Source organism: Hylobates moloch, unplaced genomic scaffold, assembly GCF_009828535.3.
Source record: "Hylobates moloch isolate HMO894 unplaced genomic scaffold, HMol_V3 SCAFFOLD_18, whole genome shotgun sequence".
NCBI lineage: Eukaryota > Metazoa > Chordata > Mammalia > Primates > Hylobatidae > Hylobates > Hylobates moloch.
Genome location: NW_026652293.1, coordinates 8,548,606 through 8,567,143, shown reverse-complemented (window position 1 = coordinate 8,567,143; position 18,538 = coordinate 8,548,606). Strand labels below are relative to the sequence as shown.

General features: G+C 49.1%; 2 protein-coding genes and 1 long non-coding RNA gene across 5 annotated transcripts in view; 2 read left to right on the top strand and 1 right to left on the bottom strand.

Annotated features, from left to right (window-relative positions):
- RHEX (regulator of hemoglobinization and erythroid cell expansion) overlaps window positions 1–18,538 on the top strand; it is a 919,952-nt gene that overhangs the window by 93,115 nt on the left and 808,299 nt on the right. The gene's annotated exons all lie outside the window — the stretch shown is intronic.
- TMCC2 (transmembrane and coiled-coil domain family 2) overlaps window positions 2,442–18,538 on the top strand; it is a 45,914-nt gene continuing 29,817 nt past the window's right edge. The window contains exons 1-3 of one of the 3 annotated variants that reach the window (XM_032136860.2): window positions 3,195–3,278; window positions 15,164–15,351; window positions 15,936–16,478. In XM_032136860.2, coding sequence (XP_031992751.1) covers window positions 15,298–15,351; window positions 15,936–16,478 — 597 coding nt within the window. In that variant the 5' untranslated portion in view covers window positions 3,195–3,278; window positions 15,164–15,297. Of the gene's footprint in view, window positions 3,279–4,210; window positions 4,641–15,163; window positions 15,352–15,935; window positions 16,479–18,538 lie in introns of those variants that run through there. The other 2 variants (XM_032136859.2, XM_032136861.2) reach the window with 2 other exon arrangements.
- LOC131381767 (uncharacterized) lies at window positions 8,208–11,708 on the bottom strand. Its single transcript, XR_009210693.1, has 3 exons — window positions 11,601–11,708; window positions 10,923–11,376; window positions 8,208–8,582 (listed from the first exon to the last, which is right to left on the bottom strand). It is a non-coding gene; the product is annotated as an uncharacterized LOC131381767 (long non-coding RNA).

Here is an 18,538-nt window from a genome sequence, read left to right as displayed (position 1 = left end):
TATATTTTCCCAAAGAAACGTAGAATGATAGAATAATCTAATGCTGTAAACAAAATTTCAACCAACCAAAGTACTTTCAAGTTCTGATTGTCTTAGGTGCTCAAGAATTTACTGCGGCTAATGAAAATTTGCCATTGGCTTCAAACTGGTGGTTATAGGTCACTGAGGTCTCTACACAGGCTTCTCGTCCAAACTTCTTTGGCAGTAGCACACTTATTCCATAATATGACACTCAGTGAAAGTCAGAAATTGGTGGGACACATTTGAACTCCCAGAAATAGAAGCATTGGAGTGAAATGTGCAACGCTTTTGAAACTGGATGACATCTGTGGTTATAGCTATGGCCCTCACTCTTTGCTAGGCAATGTCCAAGTGCTTTACATATATTACCCAACAACCTGTATGGTAGGTACTGTCATTATCCCTACTTTCAAATAACTCGGAAACTGGAGCATGAAGAGGTTAGATAACGTGTCCCCACTCACATGGTCAGTGAAGAGCAGAGCTAGAATTTGTCCCCAGTCTGGCCATAGAGCCTGAGCTCTTAACCATTATGCTATGATGCCTCTCCAAAATGGAATGTAAAGTATTAGCTGATTTTATGAAACACACCACAGACTTTTTTGCTGACCTGAATCACACCTTGCAAATATGACCACAAGTAGAAAATGTGGCTGTCATACTGTATGTATATGATAATATAAAAATCAAACTTAAGACCAACTTTTATCTAGTATAGAAATGAGGCATAATTCAAAATTATAATGCTGTCTGCTTCCTTAAACGAAACCAAATCCCTTCCTTAAACTAAATCCCTTCACTTTCCTTCGGCTTCGAGTCAGGTCATGCATATGTGTCAATGCATGCTCACCATTTGCTGGCCACCGCCTGCCCCTCAAGACTTGCTCAGGGTCTTTGGGGCCGCTGCACTTATCTGGGCCAAGTCAGGCAGGGAGCAGTATATTCCTCTGCTTGAAACCTTGCACCATGGGAACCTGCCCCCACCGGTTCTGTCTAGTCCTGCCCACGATCTACACTGGCATCCTGCCATCCCCTCACCATTGAAAATGCTAAATAAAGGCTTATAGCTTTGTGTTTCCACATTGTGCTTGATTCTTTGTGGTAGATGTGGGGGGTGGTTCTACATTCCCAGCCCATCCTAAATTCCTATCTTCTAAAAGTGGAGCTGCCTAGTTTAGAAAGTAGCTGCTTGGCTGAAGTAAATTCTTAACAAATTAGTCTCTTCTAGGATACACATTAAAATGAGTGGTTGGAATGGGAAGAAGACAGAACAGAAAGTCAAGAAACTCCGACTAGTGGGACTGAAGTGAGGCTACAATGGCATGATGGGTGCGAAAGAGATTGGTAAACTGTAAAATCCTTTAGAGACCGTGTGGCCCCTTCACTGTCTAGGCCAGTGGTTCTCAAAGGGTAGCGTGTGTCAGAATTACCTGGAGGGCTTGTCAAAACACAGATTTCTTGGCTCACTACTTCTGATTCTGTAGGTCTGGCTGGTGGCCAAGAATTTGCATTTCTATCAAGTTCCCGGGTGATGCTGAAGCTGCTAGTCCAAGGACCACAATTTGAGAACCACTGGTTGCTGGATGAGTAAAATTCATTGTGTCCACAGGATAGACACTCAGATGGGGTTGTTATTATTACTACTCTCCATATCTTGGTAACCCCAACGTTTGCTCTCTTCTGCTTCCAGATTACTCAGCACAGTTTGGCTGAGATTTATGCAAAGAGAGACAGCATTCCTTTTCTACACATCTATATGTAGCAACCTCCTGCCATTAATACCCTTTCTTATTTAAAAGCTGCTTCGCAGTTTGTAAGGAACTCTCACATACGTTATTGTGTTTTTATATGAAATTCTTCCCAATTTCCGAGCATAAATTATGCCAAGTAAAGTCTCATTAAGAAATAATGCACTTAAAGCGGGGGACGGGGCGATGAGGAGAGAAAGCCCCCTCCCCTTAGCATTTGCAGCTCTGAATGTAGGCATAGATTTAACTCAGACCAAGTATCCTAGAGGGGATAGGTGTCTCCCTTATGGATAGAAGGTGCAAAGTTAGAGCCCCCAAAAGTAGTGATAATAAACATTCCTCCTGTGCTCCTTCTCGCCAAATAAAGCGAATGGGTGGAGGAAATCCTGGGCGAGCCCTCCTCGGCAGGGTCCCTCAAGCTGGAGCCGAAACTGCGACTCCCACGCCCGCCGCCCCCGCCTCTGAGATGCAGCCCGCTCTCTGCAATGCAAAAACGCAACAGCATCGCCCTCCAGCCCTCTCCTGGGGTATCGCACGGTGCAACCAACCCTAAAAACAAGGCTGCGCGACGCCCCCTCAGCCCCGCGGGCTTCCCATTGGCCGGTTGCCGCTGTCACTCCCTCCTAGCCTCGCCTTCCCGCTCCCGGGCGGAGGCAGCCGGGCGGGGTAGGTTGCGCGCTCGCCGCGGGCTCGGGCCGCGGTCGCGGCTTTGCAGCAGGCTGCGCGTTGGGCTGGGAGCGGGGCGCGCGGGCCGGGGAGGGGGCCGGGCGCGCTGCGGGCTCCGCGGCCGGACCATGCGGGGCAGGGGCCGGCTGCAGGGCCGGGGGCTGCAGCCGGCGCCGATGGCGGCCGACTAGGACCTGCCCGGCCGGCTGCCCCGCGCCCCGCCTCGCCCCGCCTCGCCCCGCAGCCCGGCCGGCCGGGAGGGATGCGCTGTGCCGCCCAGCTCCTCTCCGTCCTGCCCATGCCCTGAAGCAGAAAGTTTGGGGGCCGGGGGTTGTCTCCCTTCTCCCTCCAGCAATGACTGCCCAAGGACTCTTGCTGCCCAGCCTCGACTATGACCTGTCTTCGCTCCCCAGGTCGAAATGAACTATTCCAAGCTATAACCAAGGCTCCCCCTTCTCGCCCCTCCCTCACCCGCCTTTAAGAATTTTTCTTTTAATTCAAGAAATTGTGGTCTGCCATCTCCCCTCCTTGTTAATAATTTAGACCCCAGGCCTCATATGAATATAAGAGGGGGTGCGGTCTTCCCCAAGACGGCGCGCTGGAAGGACAGATTCCCCTTGCCGACCCACATACACCATGAAGAGGTGCAGATCGGACGAGCTGCAGCAACAACAGGGCGAGGAGGATGGAGCTGGGCTGGAAGATGCCGCCTCCCACCTGCCGGGCGCGGACCTCCGGCCTGGGGAGACCACGGGTGCTAACTCTGCTGGCGGGCCAACTTCAGACGCCGGCGCTGCCGCGGCGCCCAACCCAGGTCCCCGAAGCAAGCCTCCTGATTTAAAGGTGAGCGCAGACCATCCCCCCGGCAAGCCCAGCCCGCGACTTAGCTCTCGCCACCCCACGCAGAAGTGCTTTAACAGGATCAAAGTGAGGGGGGAAGCCAGGCAAAGGTCAGAGAGGATGAGCGGATGCTTGGCTGGCACCCCAGGGGGGACGTCAGGTACCATTTATGCCTCTGTCTTTCAGCTCCATGTCAGGTCTCTGTGTTTGTTCCCCATTATTCAGCAAGCGTTTTAGTGACTCACTCATCCGAGATTGAATAATGTGTGAAGTGTTATTCGCAGACAAAGGGCTGGAGAAATCCAAGATGCTAACCAAAAAGTGGACAGCAGGTGACCATTAGTTTTCCTTGCTGAGTAAGTCTCTACCTATTGGGATCTGTGTGTGTGTGTGTGTGTGTGTGTGTGTGTGTGTGTGTGTGACGGAGTCTCGTTCCGTCGCCCAAGCTGGAGTGCAGTGGCGCGATCTCGGCTCACTGCGACCTCCGCCTCCTGGGTTCAAGCGATTCTCCTGTCTCAGCCTCCAGAGTAGCTAGGATTACAGGCACGCGCCACCACGCCCGGGTAATTTTTGTATTTTTAGTAGAGACGGGGTTTCGCCATGTTGGCCAGGCTGGTCTTGAACTGACCTCAGGTGATCCACCCGCCTCGGCCTTCCTAAGTACTGGGATTACAGGCGTGAGCCACTGTGCCGGGCCCCATTGGGATCTTTGAGCGCTTTCCTGGATGAAGCTCAGTTTGCCTATCGGTGAAGGGGCGGTGGGGCGGGAGGGGGGGAGGTGGATTTCCTGCCGTTAGGTGGAGCCAGAGGTTAAGATAGTGCTTGGAGATCTCTGCCTGCCTGCTGAACCAACCCCCAGGGTGGAGAACTGACAGGTGGTGGAGCAGTGCTTGGGCTGGTTTGGGGCCTCAGTTCAAGTTGCATACATGCTGAGCCAGCAGCTAGAACCAGAAGCCGAAAGAACTGTTCACATGGAGCTGTTTATTCTCCGGCCTGAGGTTGCCGAGACAATTGGCGAGCTGTCCTGAATACATCTCTATCAATTAAAACAGCAGCTGAGATAAATAATGCACCTTTGCCAGAACTGCCACAGGGACTGCAGGCTTAAGCTTCTCAAGCCAGCTCACCGTCCAGCTGAGCGAGATGTCAGCCCAAGGAAGGAACTTAAATGCCTTGGAGATTGATGCCTCACAGTTATTTTCTCCAGAGAAGGTGCAGGGTCTGGGCTAGGGAAACGGAAAGGACTCTGTTGCATTTAATAAAGCCTGTATCCTATGGCAGCAGCCACTAAGGAGCTCACCAGAATAAGCCAATGCCATTCCTCATTTGGCCTGAGCCACTCAGAGTCAGGAAGTCAGAGCGCAGGTGAGTGTGTATGCTCTTACCTGTGTATGTTACCTGTCTGTGTGCCTTGGGGAGGAGTGAAAAGGGGGACGACTAGGTTATTGTTGTGTGTGTTTTTTAAACTTTTGCAGTAATTATTCAAATCTGAACTCTGGTTCTGCCGCCGTCCTTTTCAGAGCTTCGTGGCTAGCCTTATGTCTAGAGGATCTCTGTGGGATAGGCTCTCTCTGCACAGGAAGCTTGAGCTTTTGCCAGGCCCAGGGAGTCCTTGGTGTTTATCTCTGCTGTCACCCCCGAGTCCATCCCATGTGGTCAGGAGGTGTAGTTCCTGTTTTAAGTGAGATGGTGAGGGGGAAGGGGTCCCTTGAATGCTGCTGTGGGGAGGAGGCTAGCCTTCTGCTGCAGACTTCAGCCTCATTCTGAGCTGGTCCAGATGAGTCTGGCCAGCAAACCCTGATTCTTTGACCAGATGAGACCCTCAGCTGAGTCTGTGAGAGGCAGCTTTGGAAATTCCCCACTCTCCAACTCAGGACAGCAGTAGAAACTGCTTTCTCCATTTATTCCCCCAGTTGCCTTCATGAGGAAGATGGATTGGTCATGGCATGGGGGCTGCAGTGTCTCTGTAGAGGGACGCCTTAAGGGATGCCACATTTCCACTCTCCTGTATTATCTTTTTTTTTTTCTTTTTTTTTTTTTTTGGCAGTGCCCTCATTCTGGTCAGGGGCAGATGTAGTAATGACTTTACACTTGATATTAACTGCCGAACTGCCCTCAACCAGGATTGAAATCAGGTGCAAGAAAAGGAGGCTTCCCCTTACCTCACACACACCCCCCCCCCCCCCCCCGCCGCCTGCCGCCCGCCCCCAGAGAAAACATACCACTGAACCCAGCAATGTGGACCCAGTAAGGAGCAGAAAACCCAGCTGCAGGCTGCTTGTGGGGGCACGGGGAAACAAGCAGGGCTTTTCCTGTTTATCTCTGTCTGCTTCATCACAACATGTTTACTACCGGGTGCAAGGGACTTCCAACCAGATGTGACTTGGGGACTTTCACAGTTTGATTTGCTGTGTGGTCTCAGGCAAATCACTCAACTTTTCTGATCCTTTTTCTGGTGAAAGGGACTAGGAATATCGGAGTGTGTCCGAACTTATTTATTTATTTATTTTGAGACAGGGTCTTGCACTGTCACTCAGGCTAGAGTGCAGTAGCATGACCACGACTCACTGCAGTCTCAAACTCCCAGGCTCAAGTGACTCCCCACCCTCAGCCTCCCAAGTAGCTGGGACTACAGGCACATGCCACCATGCCTGGTTAATTTTTAAATCTTTTGTAGAGACAGGGTCTTGCTGTATTGCCTAGGCTGGTCTCGAACTCCTGGGCTCAAGCGATCCTCCCGCCTCAGCCTCCCAAAAAGCTGGGATTACAGGTGTGAGCCACCGGGCCCAGCCCCTCCAAACTTGCTTTCTAGTGTTGGAAAAGTTGTTTTCCAATGCTGGCACAGTTTTCCAATGATAGAAAAATTCTGTTATTGACTCTGGAACTGGGTGGAAGTTGACTTGTTTTAGATTTGATGGTGGTACCACAGAAGGGTGTTTAATTTTTAATGCTCCCTACCTGATACCTGTGTTTGGTCAAGGCAGATAAGCAGTTCTGGTTTGCTTTTGTTTTCATTTTAAACTTTGGAGATGAGAACTTTTGGTATCTTAGTTCCACTTCTGTTTTCTCATGACAGCTCCAGGCACTGTGATGAATTAAGTACATTGGAAGAAATCATCTTGAGAAAGGGGCAAAAATAATAATAATAACAAAGGACTCTGTGTAAAGCACCTCCATAGAGGTTGGGGAGGTAGGGGAAGAGGAGAGAATTTTTATTTTTGCCAAAGAAATCTGAATGGTGTTTAGTGACAGTTAGTGGTTTCAGGGGCTCCTATGGTCTCCCTCTGGTCCTTTAGCACTGTGGACCATCTTACTGTACACTGTAAATTTCTGCTACAGTGTCCTGGGATCTGTGATTATAGGGTGGGAAGGGCCAGTGAAAAGTAGTAGTTAAGCAGCAATTTTAAAACTGTAATTGAAAAATAACCTAAAAATGGACATTGCCTCACAGGGGGCTCATGCAGATACATTGAGGGCCTTCTCAACTGTTCCACACGCCTGTGGGACCTTCGGGGAAAATATCAGTAGACACTCCCGCAACAGGAGCACAACAATTCAGTCCCATTCTTCAGCACTTGCAGCTTGGATTCCTGTTGAAGCACTTGAGTTCATGTTTCGATTCATTTGTCCTTATTGCCCAGTCTTTTGCTGCTAACAGATTCCCTGCTTGTTGGGAGGAGATGCTGGGGTTGCTAAGCCACAGAGAGTGCTGGCTGACCAAAAGTACACCAGAATTCTACAGCAAGAAAACCCAGTTCCATTGCATATGGGAGGAGAGGGGACGCTTGGGGGAATACTGCAGACAGGGAGCACACATTCCTGTTAAGGATACAGCATACGGGCCGGGAGCGGTGGGTGGCTCATGCCAGTAATCCCAGCACTTTGGTAGGCCGAGGTTGGTGGATCACTTGAGGCCAGGAGTTTGAGACCATCCTGGCCAACATGGTAAAATCCTGTCTCTACTAAAAATACAAAAATTAGCCAAGTGCAGTGGCACACACCTATAGTCCCAGCTACCTGGGAGACTGAGGTGGGAGGACCGCCTGAGCCCAGGAGGTTGAGGCTGCAGTGAGCCATGATCATGCCATTGCACTCCAGCCTGGGCTACACAGAAAGACCCTATCTAAAAACAACAACAACAACAACCACCAAAAAAAAAAACACAACGTGTGGTAGATACTTCTGAGGCCCAGGATGAGTGGCCAAGCATAAGAGTGAGCTGGTTCTATCCTGATATGTGATGGAAGCCTGAAGGCACGGGAGGAAATTACTCACCTCCCCACCTCTCTCACCCCTTGTGCAGTGGGAAGAATTGAGCCTCTCCTGAAAGGAGGTGTCTGGGGATGCTGGCCATGGGCTTTCCCCCTGGACTTCCCCTAAGGTTCTCTTTCTTCTCACAAAAGCCCCTTTAAGTAATTTCCCTGGAGATTTCTGAGCAGCATTAATATCTCTCCCTGAAGAAAAAGGGGGAGCTCCAAATTCCATCATTCCCCTCCTGGTTTGAAGCAGTTTTGACTCAAGACTCATTTGGGTTCCAGCTCATGTTCTAGTCACACCATACACTGGTCTTCCTGCCTACTTAGTGAAGAACAGGAAAAATAATTCGAAGCCAGATATCTGAGAGAAAGTCACAACTGAGTCCTGTGTGGTTCTCCCTGCTGGCTCTCTGCCTTTCCTGGTGGTCACAGGCAGCTTCCTCCCCCTGTGAGTGGCCTGTGTTCCTTCAGTGCTCCTGCAGAGAGCCCACTAGGGAAGGGTTCATGCAGTCAGCAGATACCACCTTCAGCAGGAAAGGTGCTGCTGAATTACATTGTGAAACATGCTTATAAAAGTGCCTGAAAACATGTACGCAGTTTAAATAACAGAAGCAAAACAGACACGTCGTCTACCCAAGTCAAGAAAAAAAAATTGACATTCCTGAGAAGCCCCTGCTTGTTTTCTATTTGTTTATTTCTTATATATATATTTTTTCAAGGCTCAGGGTTTTGATAAAATTTATAGGTCTCAGTTTCTCCTTTTTTTTTTTTTTTTTTTAAGGCTAGTCAAGTGAAGCAGTAGGAGTGGAGAGTTTCTTCATTTTTTAAATGAAGGAGAAGACAAGCTACTTCATAAGAACGTGGGTGGAATGACGATGTGTGTGTTCCCTGGGGCTCTCCAGGAGCGTTCTGATGGTTGCGATGGCTCTCTGAGGGCCTGCTGCATCTTGAGGCCCAGTAGATATGTTAAGGCTTGAAGATTCCTGCAATCTCAGGTGGGAGCCGGACGCCTGGGATGAGTTTTATCAGAGGAGGTAGAATTGAAGTATGCCTAAAAACAAGGAAATGGGAGGCCAGGCTTGGTAGCTCAGGCCTGTAATCCTAGCACTTTGGGAGGCCGAGATGGGTGGATCATGAGGTCAGGAGATCGAGACCATCCTGGCTAACACAGTGAAACCCCATCTCTACTAAAAATACAAAAAAATTAGCTGGGCATGGTGGCGGGCTCCTGTAGTCCCAGCTACTCGGGAGGCTGAGGCAGGAGAATTGCTTGAACCCGGGAGGCGGAGGTTGCAGTGAGCCGAGATCGCGCCACTGCACTCCAGCCTGGGCAACAGAGCAAGACTCTGTCTCAAAAACAAAAAACAAGGAAATGGCAAATTAGTTATTTGGCCTCACCTCCAGCTGATCTCCAGGTCAAATAGGATGAAATACTTGTAAGAAAACCATCATGGAAATACACGTAAGTTAAAGGGTACTTAGAGCATCATGCAGTGCAATCAGAAACTTATGGGGGTTAATCAGTAAAGGTGTTCTGCAGAGGTGGGTTTAGAGCAACATTTTTTTTGTTGAGATGGAATCTCATTCTGTCTCCCTCAGGCTGGAATATAGTGGCGCAATCTCGGCTCACTGCAGCTTCTGCCTCCCGGGTTCAAGCGATTCTCCTGTCTCAGCCTCCCGAGTAGCTGGGACTACTGGCATGCACCACCACACCCGGCTAATTTTGTATTTTGAGTAGAGATGGGGTTTCATCATGGTTGCCAGGCTGGTCTGAAACTCCTGACCTCAGGTGATCCACTCTCCTCGGCCTCCCAAAGTGCTGGGATTATAAGTGTGAGCCACTGCGCACGGCCTAGAGCAAGATTTTAAAGGGGGTGGGACATTTATTACCAAACAAGAGAAGAGGGGCTTTCTAAATGGGGGAAGTGAGGTAGCAAGTGCTTTTATAGGGTCTTTGCCCTGTTTGACTAGAATGGTCAGGAACAATGGAGGGTAGCGCAAATGCTGAAGTTAGCTGTTTTGTCCCACTTGCACCTTATATGAAGCAGGCAGAGGGTTGGAAGGCCCAGGATTGCCCCACCCCCACCCCCTCCAGCCTTCGGTAATATTCAGAGCAGCCCTGTATGTGGGCTCTGGGGGAACTGGTGACTGATGGGAAAGCATGTGGCAAACGAAACTCCCTGTTCTCCTGCCACATATTGAGTTCTAGATTAATTCCCAGCTGCCCTAGTTGTTCTAGTGGGAGCTGTCTGGCAGGCTCAGTATTTACAGAATGTGCTTCTTTTTGTGTATCTAATTATGTCTTCACTGCCAATCCCATTAACAAGAATCTCCTTCAACAAGGAGTTGAAACATCTGATAGGACCTAAATTTTAGGTTGAAGTTTTCAAAGTGTGGGGTTATCAGGAGCTGGGGAAAAGGGCTCAGGCAGCTTCTCAGTGGTGGTCTTAAAGGCCAACTCAAAACTCATTCCTGTTTTCATCTCTCCCTTAAGAAATGGCATCTGCCTTTGAAATCCCCATAGACTACTAGCATGGTACATTTTTGAATGAGGCCTTAGCTGGCCAGGGTCCACCTTTGTCAGCCAAACACTTAAGTCACTCTTCGTGTAAGAAGTTAGAACAAAGCTGTTGGAGGATAACAGGTATGTTTTGTGACTGTGCTAGAAAAACAGTTATTTGGCTGGGCGCGGTGGCTCATGCCTGTAATCCTAGCACTTTGGGAGGCTGAGGCGGGGGGATCATGAGGTCAGGAGTTTGAAACCAGCCTGGCCAGCATGGCGAAACCCCGTCTCTACTAAAAATACAAAAAATTAGCCAGGCATGGTGGTTCGCCCCTATAGTCCCAGCTGCTCGGGAGGCTGAGGCAGGAGATTTGCTTGAACCCGGCAGGCAGAGGTTGCAGGGAACCGAGATCACGCCATTGCATTCCAGCCTAGGCGACAGAGCAAGACTCCATCTCAAAAAAAAAAAAAGAACAGTTACTTTTAAACCAAGTGACTAAAGGCTTCCTTATTCCAGCCAGGTTAACTGAGTGATGTCCACCAGGGAAAACAAATCTGGCTGTAAGGACATGAGCCCCTACCTGAGCCCTCCCTAAGCCATTCGTGAAGACATCACACACATTCTGGCTCCTTGGTCTGTGTTCATCTCCTTCCAAGCCAACTCAATCTTGGCGGTTACTAAGATAATAGAGTGAGAAGAGGGTTTAAACTGTAGCAGGAGAAATCTGAGTTAGACACAAGAAAAAGCTGTTGGAGCATTTGAAATCTTTGTGAAAGGTTATGTCTTTGGAAAAGGTAGTCATCTAAGGATTAAAATCACCTTTGTAAGATGGATTTGTAGAGACTTGGATAGTGGCTGCTCAGAAAATAAATGAACAAATAATTTACATAGCAATCTTCCATGTTTGTGTTGAGGCCTCTGCCAGGTAATGTTAGGGACACAGAAATGTAGGCACTGTAGCTCCTGCTGTCCAGTCACTCATATTGTCATCAAGGGTTCCATCCATCAGCAGGTGAGAAGTTGGATAACAGTTGGAGAGAGCACTAGAAGCGATGTCACAAGGCAGCACACGATTAATTGCAAAATGAGTGGTGCAGATAATGAGCGCTTATGTGTTCAGAGCAGGGTGAGATCGCTGCAGACTGGTGTGATCAGAGAGGGCTTTATGGAGTGGCGAGGTGGTGAAGGATAGGTAGGATGCAAAGAGGCAGAGAGAGGGCACACCATGCTGGGAACTTTAATAAAAGTCTTCTATATTGGTGTGTGCTGAATCAGTTCTGCCTAAAGACATGGTGGATGAGGTGACCTTTTCCCACTTGCTTTGGCTCCAGGCTGAATTATCTAAGCAATAAAGGAAAAAGGAATCAAAATAAAAGTGAGAATGGGGGAATTATTTGCCTGTGTGCCCGTGAGTTGAGAACTTTTTTTAAATTTCATCTGTGAGGCTGGGGAATAAATAAATGATTCCAAAAACCTTTCATCACTGGGTTTCCAGTAGAAACTCCAAGTGAGCCTGAACAGTTGCAGCTGCCTACTGTACACCACTGTGATCATCAGCGCCAAACCTGGGGTAATGATTCCTCTCCTGCTCCCGCTCAGGCTCCCCACCCAGAGCTTCTTAAGGGCCATTGGAGACTTCTTCAATCCACTTTGGGTCCTAAGAGTAGAACTCTGTGGGTTTTTACAGTGATTAGTTCTCTAATGCTGGCCCTGTTTCCATAGAGACCCTATAAATAGAGGAACGTTGGCGACCTAGGCTGGCAAAGGCTCAGGGTGACCCAGTCGCCCCACTGAACCCTCACAGCCAAACTGCTGGTAGGGCAGAAGGAGTTTCAAACTCAGGTAGGAGGAAGGGCTATGCAGTCAGCTGCCAGGTGGGATAATTAGCTATAGATTAGTGTGACTTTAAGCTTTCCTGGGATTTGTTGAGAACACAGGGACCTGTAAAAATTAGAAACCACTTTTGGTCATTTTTAACCAGATGGTGCCAATGACACTGTACCCCAAGGCATTTTAGTTTTGTATTCATGCAGCTGTGTTTGCAGATTTTGGAGCAAACTTCCCCTTTGGGGGACCCACACCCAGGGGGAAAGACGGATGAAGCCCAACTGTTCAGAAACCACAGCCTTCTCAGGAAGGATCTTTCAGAAGCCGTCTAGTCCTCCCTTTCTTCCTGAAAGGATAATGCCACCCAAGGAGATGGGGTCCTTCCTGCTCTTTCAGATAGTTCCAGGGGAGGGACAGCCAACTCCCCTCACTTCCTTCCCCAGGGCACCTCACCCTGGGAGGCTCTCCTTTCTGACTACCTTCTGACCAGTTCTGGGGTTGGCACTTCTTGCTTCGGTCTTATGGATCATGAAAGCCCTGTTTGTGTGCCACCTCTAACTCTGAAGCATCTCGGCTCTCTAATACGTGGCTTCATCTGGCCACCAAAATGGTTTCTGGCAGCCAGGGAAAAGCAAAAGTCAATGTGGAAAAGCAAGTGACATTTTAGGAGCTGGAACCTGTCAGAGCAGGTGGTGCTTTCTGCCGCGTTGGCGGCTAAGTTCCCTTAAGCTAGTCACCATGGTTTTCCTCACTTCTGAAACTTGTAGCTGGTTATGTGTATGTGCTGAGTTTTTTTTTTTTTTTAAACACTTACTGTGTTATGTCAAAACTCCTTAACCATCTCCTCCCTGACACCCACGTGCAGAAGCGGCCCAGCCCTTGCGTCACTTTGCTGTTCCCGCCTCGCACCTTATCAGTGAGGAAAAACCCCTTCATTTGGAGCAATCTCCTCTCTCCGCACATTGTTCTTTGACTTCCTTTTTGTTATTTCCCTCCTGCCTGCCACAGACTTTAATAGATTCCTCGGTCTGCTGGGACAAAGGTCCTGGGGTCTCCTGGTCACTTTCCCTAGGTTTCCTTCAGCCGCAGGACAGCTCAGGGAGGTGAGAAGTAAAGACTTTATAGTTGAGGGTCTTGTCCTATAACATGGGATGGGCAGGTCACAACTGCAGTTCAGGGGACCTAACAACCCTTGACCCAGGCGTTTTTGTTTTGCTCCTGCCTCTGATACTATTCTGGGACACATGCAAATATCCTATCTACTTTAAATCTTGAGTCTTGAAATCTTAAGTCTTGAAATCAGTGTATGGGCCCATGAAGGTAAATTCAATTAGAAGTCGGGGGTTTCTCTGTGTGGCTTGGATGAGCCACTTAGCTATGCTGTGCCTCTGTTTCTTCATCTGCAAAATAGAGAGACTGATGTTATGTCTCACATTCCTAGCTCCTGAGATTAGGCCAGTGTCAGATTATAATGACGGTATAAATCGGAACGCACTTTGCAAAATGCTGTTGTATAAATTTTAAAAGTAAGTTGACCAAGGATTTTAGGCTCCAAGGCAATATGGCAGACATTGGTGGCCGCCGTCGCTCTCCCTGGCACCTCCACCGGCCTCCCAGGGATAGGGGAGAGGAAATGCCTCAGAACTCTAGGACCTCTGCTGAAGTCTTTAGAAGGGAAACTCTTTCTGCCTGAGTGGATCCTCAGTGTTGGAGAAGCCAGTTTAGGAATGGGGGGAGAAGAGGAAGGGACCTGGAATAGAACGCTAGAAAGACAATTCATATTATGGAATGTGACGATTTGGCAGAGGCAGCTGGGCAAATGCCAGAGCCAGCTGGCCCCATCACAGTGTCTGGAGGGAGGTCTCGCATCAGCTTGGGCCTGGGGAAGAGGGAGGTGTCCTGGCACGTCCTTGGTCTGAAGGCTGCAGGATCTGGCCCGTTCCAAGTCCATGGCAGAGTTGACATCTTGGTTCTCCCCAGCACAGATTCAGGTGAGCCTTGTGACCCTGCCTCAAGCTGGCCCCCAGGGGATGGTAACTCCTGTGGGAAAAGCTGGCATTGTGTAACTTAACATCTCAAGGGCTGCCCCAGAATTCAGTTCTTGAGAAGGAATCGTGGTAGCCTTAATTTCCTCATCTCTAAATGGAGATGTTCCGGTTGTTGCTTTTGTTACTATTTAGGAGAATCAAATGGGATAATGCAGGATACAAAGCTCCTTTAAAACCAAAAACCGTTAGTTCGTGATGAGTTGTGATGATGTAATTTATCTGGTCTGTAAAATGGGTGATGTAAGGGCCTCACCTACTTTGAGGATTCTGGGGATACTCAAATGAGGTGAAAAATGAAAATCCTAAAATTTTACACAAATACATAATAGTATAGTTATTTGTATCCAGCTGTAAGCGCAGCCATCTGCACAAACTCAAGGCTGAGTTGTAAAGTAACCTAAGAGTGGGGTCAGCTCATTCAGAGGATGTCAGGTTGCTTTTTCTTGGTTTCTATGTGGTCTAGATTTTCTGCTCTATAAGTTTGTTTCTAGGGAAAAAAAAGAAGAAAATCCAGTCTGTGTAATTTTTTGGAACATTTTTTAAATGACTGAGGCAGCCTGGTAAGATTGTGGGTTGTTCCTCACAGGAAATCCTGCTATGGCTCATTGAGTCCCAAATGGCTCGGTCCTGACTTTTCCTCTAAGGAGCTGCAGAATGTGAGGTGTCTCCTGGTCCTCCAAGTCTCACCCCTCCTTCCAGCGGCTCCAAAGCTCTCATAGAGGGCTCAGCCTGGCCAGATAAGCCGTCCCCTGACAGAAGCAGCTGTCTGGAATTATACCATAGTTGCTCGCCCCGGCAGGCCATCCAGCTGCCCCTCTTGTGAGCAGTCTTGCTGGAAGAGCAGCTGGAGAATCTCAGCGACAAGCCTAAGAGGAAAGGCTGTGGCCTGGGCAGCACCGGGTTGCAGGGCCTCTATGCTTTGGGTCTAAGGGGAAACACACTCATTTGGATAGCTTGTTCTAATGTGTATGCTAAAGAATTGGTCACATTACTATGTCACAAGGTTTGCTCATAGAAGTAAAGTTTATTTCATTGCCAACCATATCAGGAGTGAAATTGGTTGCAAATAACAGAAAATCATACTAGAGTTGTGTAGACAAAGATAGGTTTATTTCATGCAACAAGAATCCCAGGATAGGTGTTCACAACTGGTTTGGTGGCTCCATAGACCTTCAAGTTCCCAGGCCTGTCCGTTGGGCTCCACCATCTGTGTGCAGACCCTCATCATCAACCATGTCATCTTGTGGTTGCAGAACGGCCACTGCATCTCCAGGCACTACGTTCCCATTCCAGATGGGAAGATTTGGGAAGGGCCAGTGCCTTTATCAGGAAAGCAAAAGTGCTCCCAGAAGCTCTCACCTTGCTTTTCGTTGGCCCAAACTGTGTCATGTGGCTACTCCTAGCTGCAAGGGAGTCTGATGAAGCAGGAATTTTTAGCAAGGTGAGTTACATCCTTGCAGTTTGGTTGGTAAGAAAGAAAAATAGATATTGGGTAGGCAATTAGCAGTGTCTGCTACAACAGTATAACTTGATTGTATGACCCTGATTTTCCTGGGGGAATGTTGGAATTAGGCAACTTTGGAAATCGATGCTTGGTGGCCTGCAAGAACTAGTATGGCTTGAAGGGATGTCTAACTTGGAAGGAGGGAAGGACTGGGGGTGGGGATCAATCTAGAGGGATACAACCCCATGAGCCAAGTGATACCTGTGTATGCCATTAAGCCCCAGACTGAAGCCCTGAGAGCATCATTCCTAGAAACTCTGAACCTTCATTTTGATTAGGAATGTCCCATGGAAAACTATGGGGGCACATTTCTTTCAGAATGAAAGGATGGGTCTGGGGTGCAACCTTTTCACAAAGTGACCCTTTATGCACAACAGGCCATCCACAGAGATCTTCCAGGTTCAGATGGCTGCATTAGCTAGGCCAGTCTACCAAGGACAGACCCTTCACCTTCACCCCCTTACTGACTAGGCAATCAAGAGCTTTCCACTCACCAGGGTTCTTCATCTCTCCCCCTTAAGAAAATCCAGCAGCTGTCAGAGGGCTCCATGTTTGGCCACGGTCTGAAGCACCTGTTCCACAGCCGCCGTCGGTCTCGGGAAAGGGAGCACCAGACGTCTCAGGATTCCCAGCAGCAGCAGCAGCAGCAGCAGGGTATGTCCGACCATGACTCCCCAGATGAGAAGGAGCGCTCTCCGGAGATGCACCGCGTCTCCTACGCCATGTCCCTGCACGATCTGCCCGCCCGGCCCACCGCCTTCAACCGTGTGCTGCAGCAGATCCGCTCCCGGCCCTCCATTAAGCGGGGCGCCAGCCTGCACAGCAGCAGTGGGGGCGGCAGCAGCGGGAGCAGCAGCCGGCGCACCAAGAGTAGCTCCCTGGAGCCCCAGCGTGGCAGCCCTCACCTGCTGCGCAAGGCCCCCCAGGACAGCAGCCTGGCCGCCATCCTGCACCAGCACCAGTGCCGTCCCCGCTCTTCCTCCACCACCGACACTGCTCTGCTGCTGGCCGACGGCAGCAACGTGTACCTCCTGGCTGAGGAGGCCGAAGGCATCGGGGACAAGGTGAGATGGGCCTTCTGGGGCAAGGGGAGACTCAGAGGCGAGGGCCATCCGCTGAGGGGCCTTGAGATCTGGGGAGCTGAGCCAGGGGCCCTCCCTGGCAGATACTGACACCCTGCCGCCTGCAGAGTTATCTGCCTTGGTTAAAGGAGTCAGGTATGACTAGGCCAAAAACAAGAGATGATTCCTAGGATGGCTAATTTTTGTTTCCTTAGGGCTTTGTTTTTCAAAATTGTGTTTTGCTTATGCTGATATTAATGTTGACTTGTTTTCCTTAAATGGGCTATCAAGAGGCAATAGGTATAGCAGTTTAAAGCAAGACTGGAAGCAACTCTGATTCTGCCACTTACTCAGTTAACCTCTTTGTGCTTGTGTCACCAATTGAAAATGAGGATAATAATAGTACAGTTGTAGGACTAAATGAGTTAATATATACAAAATACTTGGAATAGAGCCTGGCGTAGTATCATCTTTACTATTGGCACCAACCAGAGAAGATAAGGAATCCACGAAGGGTGATTTGGGAAAGAGAAAAGCTAGTTTCGCACTTCATGAATTTATATATTCGTTCTTTTATTCATATAACAAGTATCTATTGAATTCTTATTTTGTGCTATAAGAATGAACAAGCCAGTGTTGCTGTCCTTGTGGAGCTCACTCTAGAGGGGGTATGAGTGGGTGAATGGACAGAGAGATGGGAGCTGCTGTGGGAGCTTCAAGGGAGAGGGGACTTGAGGAGAGAGCGAGGAGCTGGCAAAGACCTGTTTGAGGAAACCGTTGAGCTGAATCTGGAATAATTTAGCCAGGGAAGAACTGGGAGAGGGGAAGGGGGAAGGGAGAGCATAGTATGTACAAAAGCACACAAGCTGGTGCTAGGGGCTACTGGGGGTTCATTATGGCCAGAGCATCTAGCACTTTTGGGGATTGACAGGTAGGCAGAGGCCACATCACAAAAGGCCTTGCCATGTTGATTCTGGGAGTAGTGTGAAGCTATCAAAGGGTGCTAGGCAGGAAACTGGCAGGACAAGGTCCCTCTAGGTCTCAATATAAAGAGTAGATTGGGGCCAGGCATGTGGCTCACACCTGTAATCCCAGAACTTTGGGAGGCCGAGGTGGGCGGATCACGTGAGGTCAGGAGTTCAAGATCACTCTGGCCAACATGGTGAAACCCCGTCCCTACTAAAAGTACAAAAATTAGCTGGGCATGTTGATGGGCGGCTGTAATCCCAGCTACTCAGGAGGCTGAGGCAGGAGAATTGCTTGAACCTGGGAGGCAGAGGTTGCAGTGAGCCAAGATCGAGCCACTGCACTCCAGCCTGGGAGACAGAGTGAGACTTCGTCTTAAAAAAAAAAAAATGAAAAAATGAAAAAAAACAACAACAAAAAGCAGTAAATTGGGAAGGGAGTGCAGGACGGGAGTCAAGGAGACTTTGGAGCTAGTGCAGTAGTCTAGGCTGCAGCAGTGGGGATGGAAAGAAGGCGCCAAGTGCAGAAAACATTTGGAAGTGAAAGTCAGAAGTAGTAGGTGAGAAAGCGAAGAGGAGGCAAAGGAAAGGGAGGCATAGAGGATGATTCTAAGGTTATGGGCTTAGCGGCTTTAGAAATGGGGGAGTTTTCTAGTTGAAGAATCAAAGGAGAAGGAGCATGTTTTGGGGGGAAGGTGATGAGTTCAGTTTTGGACCTGTTGAGTTGCGAGTACCTTTGGGAGCTGTCCAGCTAGGGAGGACCAGCTGGTAATTGGGTCTGTGAGGGAAGGAGCCTGGGCCGGGGCCAGTGCTCTGGGAGCTGGCACTGAGGTTGAAATCATGGGTGTGGGTGAGATCTTCAAAGGAGGATGTGTCGAATGAGAAGGAGGCCGTGGACAGACCCAACTGACATGTAAGTGACAGGCCAAGCACCAGGAGCCTGAGAGAGAGCAGTCAGATGGATAGAAGTAAACTTGCAGCAAAGCAAAAGGAAAATGAGCTTGAAGGAGGAGGAAGTAATCAGAGTGAAATGCATAGAAGGGGCAGGTCACATCTGGGTTTGGAAATGTGCATAGGCAGTAGCAAGCAGTGGCTGTC